The following is an 8,188-nucleotide window of genomic DNA, read 5'->3' as shown; positions in this document are numbered from 1 at the left end:
AGCAGAGGTTTCGCTGACAGAAAAATCATCCTGTTTTGCAATTTTACATCCTATTTTCTCAAAATCCCAGAATATGATTTCCTCTTTAGGGAATAAGTTGCGTGATTTACATATCTATGGACCCTTTAAGCGAAAATGTCCAACTATTTACTTGTGTGTTGTCCCCGAGGATGTTTTGAACCTGCACTTGAAATCCTAATAATTTAGGTTATTAGAAGAACTTCTTTGTTTTTGTGATTTTGCCGTTTGTCACGGGTTTAACTCTTGATTAGCTTCAACACCTCAGTGCTTACATAAATTAGCATTGTTTTAACTGTCGCTTTTGATTTTTTCCTCCACCTCAAAAGCCCCCATGACAAATTGATGCACAACAACTATTTTCTCAAGCCACTGGATTCTTGTATATGCTTACATTTCCCAAATAATGGGAAATACATGGTTGTTGTTTTTCTTCTTTTTGTTCTCTTTGTTTTGTGGGGCTCTGCTCAGGGTACATCAAGTTAGCTAGCATGTACGGAAACCAAATGGCGTGCAAAAGAATTAACATTCTAATTAAAATCTAATTAGACTTTGATTTGCTAGATAATTATAATCGTGTGTTGCTGTTCTCTGGACTATTCAGATTTGATGAGGTGTGTTATGGTAATTACCTCACTGATATGGAGTTGTGTGACAGCGTAGTTTTCACAATGAGGCAAAACAAAAGAAAATGGATTCAGTTTGTTTGTGTAATCCGTGTTTCAGGAGAAGCTGCGCTGTGAATAATTAGTTCTTATACTTAAATGAGGTGAAAGTACTTCCTCAGAATAGAAAATGTAAACAACGAGCAGCTCTACAGGCAGATGTGGACATCACTATTTTTATATTACTGTCGTCTCTAACGTATTTGCTGGCATTTTATGATTTTTATGAGTAATGCTTTCAAAATAATAGTGTTGTTTCAGCTTTATTCAGCTATTTGCAGCGTTCAGATCAGAAATACACAATATTATACATTTTTATTTTAAATGTCTTTAAAGCAGATTTGTCAATTCCGGATTTAAAAGGCTTTCAAACACTACAAACATTGTACATTTCAGAGGGACATCATCTCAATAGATCTTTTATAATCAATAATGGTTAAGCTACTTTCCCAAATTCCTTCAGAACTCTCGCTTGCATGTCTCTACCTTATACGTAAGTATGTTGCCCGTTCTCACTCCCGAGGCGTAATATAGTTATGATTTTTTCAACTTTTACCCTAATACTGATCTAATACTGATGCCTTGGGACCTCTTGATCTCAATCTTTTTACGATAGTTTTAAAATAACATTTCATTGTTGCAACCTTGTCCTTGTAGAGTTAGTTTAGTTTCACCTCCTAGCATCCACATCACAGGCAACCCATCCGGGGCTAGATGATTAGGGGTTTGAGTTAGGTTTTGATAGATTTCAAAGACAAAATTGAAGAGTTATTCCAGAATGTTTATGCCCTAGCAGTTGAAAAGGCTAGTTTCATAATTGATGTATGATAAATTTCTTTATTGAAAAGACTGGCATGTTTGTCTCTATTCAGCTCGCTTTATTTTATGAGTTTGTTATGGCACCGAAATAAAATTCATGATATGTCAGTGTATTTTATAAATGTACTTTTCTTAACTTAGAGATGGAGAGAAATGAAGTTATGTGAATGTAGCTTCTTCTTCTTTTTCTTCTTCATTAAGCTGCTTCCATCTGTCTCCATCTCACCCTGCCCCTAGCATCTTCCTCTGTCACATCAGCCCATGCATATCCTCTTTCACTACATCCCTGAATCTTTTCTGAGGTCTTCCTCCTTTCCTCCTGCCTGGCAGCATCATCTTCAACTTCTTTTGACCACTCCACTATCCCACCTCTGCAACTGTCCAAACCATCTCAGTCTTGCCCCTCTGATTTTGATATTATATAGGCTAGTGTTCATGGCTTTCAGTGCTGATGGGAGCTACCTCAATAAGCAGAAATTGCAGTAAGTGTTTAAAATCTTTTAATCTACCTTTATTTGGAACATTTGTTGTAGCAGATACAGGTAAAGCAGGAAGAGCTCAACAGCAGCTGTGGCATTAATTTCATAGCCTGGAGTCACATCTACTGCAGAGCCAGCTGCACGCACCTTGTTCAAACAAAAGACGTGACTCATCACTTACGACCAAACCTGGAATTTCCTGCATGTTGTGTAAAACACCACCTGATGAAATGTATAACTGGTGTTGAATGTAACCTGAGGGGAAAGCTACTGAGATATAAAGGAGTTATGAAACTTAATTACTCATCTAGAGTCAATAGATACAACTGTGAAAACATTTGCATTATCTGTCTTGGTTTTCCCTTGAAGGCTTGGTTTTGGAATGCTCCTTGGCCACATGTTCATATTGCATTTGGTTAAATGGTGCTGTGTGGCTCGGTGGGTGGAGGATGGCTTTTGTTTTATGCATACAGCTCCATGGTACGCTGCCAGAATTAGAGACGGGGGTGGGGGGTGGCGGTTCAGCTCCCACTGTAGATCAATGTGAGGAGCAATGCACTAAGTCGTCCAGGTTGGGGGATTTAAAACTGCACAATGAGCCATTTATGCTGATGATGGAGGCTGATGTAGTTCTGTGAGGACCCTTGAGTATAAAGGCAAATTTAATTTCAAATCCAACCACGAATTCCCAAAGATCTGATTCAGATCATTATCTTTAATTCTTGCAAGCACTGAAAATGTATATGAAAAAACAAATGGCCACCACATCAAGTCTATTCAACTGCCTATAACACACTTCTTTGAGGAAACATTTGTTTTCATTCTTTCTTTCTTTCTTTCTGCATATTTGTTTTCCTTATTTGTTTTACTATCCGTACCTACCTGGCTGTTTGTGAAAAAGTTATTGCCCTTGACATCTATCAGTCTAGAAAGTGCTACCAAGCCCTTTCTAGGGCTTTAGGACTCCAGTGAACCATGGTAACAACTATTATCATACCAAAATTACTCCAAGAGCACATCAACAACAAAAGAAACCGGAACAACATCTAATGATGCAAAAATGGCATCCATAGGAGACTTTCAAGGAGAAGACCACTGCTAGTCAAAAACAACACAAAGGCTTGTCAACCCAAGACATTTGGGACTTTTGTGATGGCCTGGAGCTGCTTCAGGATGACCTGATGCAACCATGAATTCTGCCCTTTACCAGAAAAATGTCCACTCATCAGTTTAGCCCTGAAGCTCAAGCACACTTGGGTTATACTGAAGGACAGCGATCTTAAACACACCACCAAATTCACCTCGGAAGGGCTAAAAAAATGAGGAAAAAACAATTAAGTCCCAGTTTTGGCACGACCTTAAAAAGGCCATTCATGCTGGAAAACTTTCCACTCCAGCAGAGTGCAAAGACGAGTGCGTGAAGACTCCACTTAATTGCAAACACTACTGCAAGCGCTTAATGTCAGTTCTAACTGCCAAGGCTGGTACCATCAATTATTCAATCACCTTTTCACACAGGTCCAGGTAGGTTAGGATAGCTTTTACTACCTCTTAGTAAATAAAATCATCATTTAAACATTGCATTTGTATTTACTCAGATGATCGTTGTCTAACATTAAAATTTGTCTGATATCTGAAACGCGCGATTGTAATTTATGCAACAATCAAATACAAATTCAAAAAGAGGGCCAAATATTTTTTCCACAGTACTTTATACAAAATCTAAAGCAGACAGACTGGAGATTAAGAAATGAGAGGAGAGGCTTCTAAAGCGTCTCATTCTCTCAAAAACTGCAACAAATACCACAATAAAAAAATAAGAAAGCATGTGTGTCCTTAAGCAATGTCTTTTTTGTGTAACTTCTTGGATTTCACACATGGTGGACCTCACATCTGCATCCTCTTCCTGTGCTTGTGTAGCCAGCAGACTTTCTGCTTCCCTCAGCGTGACTGTTCGATCTGTATTGGAAAAAGAGCTTTGGATGCCTTCTCTGTATGCCACGTGTTCATACAGTTTGAAATGAAGCATGTTGCAGCCAAGCTAATGTTAGTGCTCCAACAAAAGCCTCTTAACTCAGATGTCATAAGAATTTAGGGAAATTGTGTCATTGTGAGAAAAAGAGAAGATGAAGCATGTGTGGTCATTTCAGCTTTCATAGCCTGAAAGCACAAATCATTAATCATTTCTCTTAGTTCCAAAGATCCCCTGTGCAACAGGAAGCTTTGGAGCCTTGGAGCCAAAATAGCTAACTAGCACCATTTGGTTTAAGAGCAACAAAAACACACATTTTTTCACCAGGTTACCAAGACTTTTGAAATGTTTCTCCGCGGTTTTTGAAAGATGAGACATCTCAGCAGAGCAAAAACAAAAACACTCTTTATCCTTCTTATGTGATCATTATTATGTAGTCCTCTTCATAAGGTGATACAGATGTTGGGTGTGTGCAATGGGAACTCCAGCACTGCATAAGAAACAGCTGGTTCCATCCCGTGCATGCGCACTGGACTGGACTGGAGGCTGATGACGCCTTCAAGTGCCGTCAGTATAACAGCGCTTTCCCAAAGTTGGGCAAACGTCAGAAAAAAAATAAAAATAGGTCAATGGATGACACATTCATCATATTAGTCGCGAGCAGCTTTATGGTGATGTCATATTTATTGTTTGTTTGTTTTTTAACAACCTACAGCTCCATCATTAAAACCATTCGTTAATTCTGAGTACGTTCAGGAACTTTGGCAGTGGATCCTGTGGGCTGTGTGGGGTGGACTTCCTTGTGTCTGGTTTGTTCCAGCTTATTCTGCGGATGCTTAATCAGATGGGACGGTTTGTAGTTTGTAGACGGTAATTTGGAGGAAATAAACATTTTCTTTTCTTTTTTTAAGGTTGTAACATCAGGGCCTGCCATTTCAGTGGGAGGAGGCGGCCAGGTGGGAGCTTGGTCTGCGGTAAAATTAGGGCAGACTGACTGGCAGGACAGGTTTACCAGCAGCACAGTGCATTTTAACTGGATGATCAAAGTTATATGACTGACCTGTCACTTTTCTTTGATGGTTACATTTTTATGATGTTGTCCATTTTGTCCAGGTTAAAACACCTTTAGTGATGAAACGTACAGCGTTCAGGCTGTAGGCTACAGTAAAACGAAGGATTGCGTGATTTGATGGCACAGCCTTCAGAAACATGAGCACTTTTAGACTGCGTATTTTTATATTTTCATATTTAAAAAAACCTGAAAAAACAAACGTCATGCAATTTACTTACAAAACAGTAACAGTAACAGTCCTTTCCACCACGTAATAAAGCATCTATTGTGTGCTTATTAAACACCTTTCTCTCCATTTACCAGCTTTGTTAAATTCAACACGAGCTCTTTTCTGGGCACATCTGTAAAACGAAGCAGGAACTTTAAAAGAAGCGATTAATTTTGTACCAAAGCTACGCCTACAGCACTCAGCAGTACGAGTTTTGAGCAGCCCTTGAAGTTCTCACAGTTTGTCTCGGTGAAGTTTGCGAAAAGCTGATATTTTTTGGGTTTCTTCCGTCTGGGGTTTTGCGTGTTTTTCGCCAGGTTTGATTTTATTGAGGATGTGAGTGAGCAGTGAATCACAACGATGTAGAAACTTCATCGGTGACGTGACGTGACGGCGATTTCCTTGATTTTGTTGCTCAAAGTGTTAACTTGGTTGTTTTGGAAGAAGTCTGACATGCAGCTCCTCCTCCCCGAAAACTCATCTAAACTTTGATTTTTCTCAACGAGCAGCGACTCCTTATCGTTTCTCTGTGTGGCAAACATGCGGGAAAAGTTGTCACGTTACTTTGCCGCGGAGGAGAAACTTGTGCGCGGACAGAGCGGCTGGACTTCGGCGGCGGTCGCGGTGCTCCTGCTCGGGTTGTTCGCCTCGTGCTGCTGGGCAGAAGAAGCGTCCTGTCACGGGGCGTACGACCTCTACTTTGTTTTAGACAAGTAAGTGAAAACTGCAGGCAGAGCTGGTGAACTTTAGATGACTCCTGTCTGATCGCGCTGCAGCAGCATGCTTTTTGTTATGGACTTCTGTGTTTGCCTTTGGAGGAGGACGTGCACCCCTGGGATGTTGGGGGGATAGTTTGGTTAGGGTGGACAGATTATCTGCGACCTGATTAGGAATATGCGTTTTCAACATATCCTGTATCTTATGCAGACTGTGTATAAATTTGTGGCACTATAAGGTTTACATTGGGTTACTGTTACTGGCCGAAAAAACCACTCAGGTCTGCTGCGTTATGGAGATGAAGTGCTACGGCCAGGGCCTTACCTAAAGGGGGGGGGGGGGGGGCAAAGGGTTGTTTAAAGTCTGATGGGACCCACTTGGTGCCTGCTTCTCGACTTTAGTTTCACTGAAAACTTTATACACTCTACTCATTCCATTTATTTATCAATTATTTTTCACATTAAAAAATAAATAAATAAATCTACTTATATGTGATGTTGTTTAGCTTCTGAATGTCAGTTTTAGCGGATTTCTTATTTCCCAAGGGGGTCACATGGATTTCCATGTTAGAGTTGGCAGTTTTTGCAGGCGATGAAGTCTAAGTTTTAACATCCAAACGTGCAGTTTGGAGTGGCCTGGCCTGAACTGCGCCTCTGCCTAAATCCCATCTGTTGACATCAGTGGCAGACCCCAGTCATGCTGATGTGGCTGACTGGGGTAAAAATGTGATGTTACAGAAGTGGGGTTGGACAGGGGGAGGGAAACGTAACAAACTAAACCACTTTAAAAGCCAGCGAGTTGTGATAAAAATGAATTGACATGTTATAGTTAACTATACAACTGAAGCACAATAATCAACTGTGAAGTGATGCTGAAGTTGCTGATGTTTGTGTGTGCGAAGCGACTGATGGATACAGTCAGCTCTAATGAAGCTTCCCTGTGCTTTGAACGTACTGTTGTTTTGCTAGAGTGATTAAAGCTGTGCATGTAAAAGACCTTATCACTGAAGGTGATAACAAGTTTCATTTACCAAAACTCACAGTACAAAGAAGGAATGTGCGTGGCAGCGTGCAAACTGATCACTCCTGGCACTTGCTTACTTTGGTGTTGTTATGGCTAGCTGGATATCTTTTAAATTCTTTGTAATCTGGTACAAGTGGAGACTGGTTCATATTCAAAGTGAATAAGCTGTGTTCAGGTTTACTGATATCTCAAAAAAAAAACCATCAGTGAGATCCTGGCAGGAATTTACTAGTGTGATAAAACCTTCTTCAGTATCACTTTTTCTTTTTCCAGAAGTATAACAGTCTCTATTTTCTTGATACATTTAGGAGAAGACTACAGCAAGTCAGGGAAGTATAAAAGGTTATATTTACTGTGTTAGCATCCCGTTCATTCTCACAACAGCAAATATGTCAGCCCTAACTGCAGCTTAAGAGTCATGTACATAGTTATGCAAGGCAAATTGCACAACAGTTTAAATGATGTATCACATGAATTACAGCATGACAAAGGATGATCGATTAGTAACTTCACCGTTTCTCTAGCTGCTGCATCACAGGGTTTTGGGTACCTTAAAAATTAGGCAGTGTGCAAAATCTCATTGCTAGATATCAGAGGTTTGCAGATTGCAATCAATAAGTTGTGTTTTCTTCCACCTCCCAATTCAAGTACATAATCCCAGTTATGGTGGTCACTGTAGGACAAGCATCTCTGACCACCAGTCAACTGTAGTGACTGTCAGTCTGCTGTTTGTTTCGTCTGTCAATATGCAAAACTGTAATATGCAAATATGTAAAGCTTTGTGAAAGAAGTCAGTGGAGCTCACTTTCGTCCAATGATTCAGGTTTTAAGATTAGGCTTCAAACTTTCCTTTTTGCTAAAGCATATAGTTAGGGCTGGATCAGGTGACCCTGAATCCTCCCTTAGTTATGCTGCAATAGGTCTAGGCTGCTGGGGAATTCCCATGATGCACCATGTATTTCTCCCTCAGTCACCTTTCTCACTCACTGTGTGTTAATAGACCTCTCTGCACTCAATCATACTTGTTATTATATCAGGCTCTCCTCCACAGCATGTCTTTATCCCGTCTTCCTTCTCTCTCCCCAACCGGTCGCAGCAGATGGCCCCGCCCCTCCCCGAGCCTGGTTCTGCTGGAGGTTTCTTCCTGTTAAAAGGGAGTTTTATGTCGCCAAAGTGATTGCTCATAAGGGGTCATATGATTGTTGGTCTACCTTA

General features: G+C 40.4%; 1 protein-coding gene across 1 annotated transcript in view; it reads left to right on the top strand.

The window, feature by feature from the left end:
* The first annotated feature begins 5,458 nt into the window (after positions 1 to 5,458).
* antxr2a (ANTXR cell adhesion molecule 2a) overlaps positions 5,459 to 8,188 on the top strand; it is an 81,173-nt gene continuing 78,443 nt past the window's right edge. Inside the window, exon 1 of the mRNA XM_085426435.1 lies at positions 5,459 to 5,946. Coding sequence (XP_085282561.1) covers positions 5,774 to 5,946 — 173 coding nt within the window. The 5' untranslated portion in view covers positions 5,459 to 5,773. The remainder of the gene's footprint in view (positions 5,947 to 8,188) is intronic.

Source organism: Rhamphochromis longiceps, linkage group LG12 (assembly GCF_057381845.1).
Source record: "Rhamphochromis longiceps isolate RC_006_pf linkage group LG12, R_longiceps_female_GT1.1, whole genome shotgun sequence".
NCBI classification, from domain to species: domain Eukaryota; kingdom Metazoa; phylum Chordata; class Actinopteri; order Cichliformes; family Cichlidae; genus Rhamphochromis; species Rhamphochromis longiceps.
This window is presented reverse-complemented; position numbering and strand designations above follow the sequence as displayed.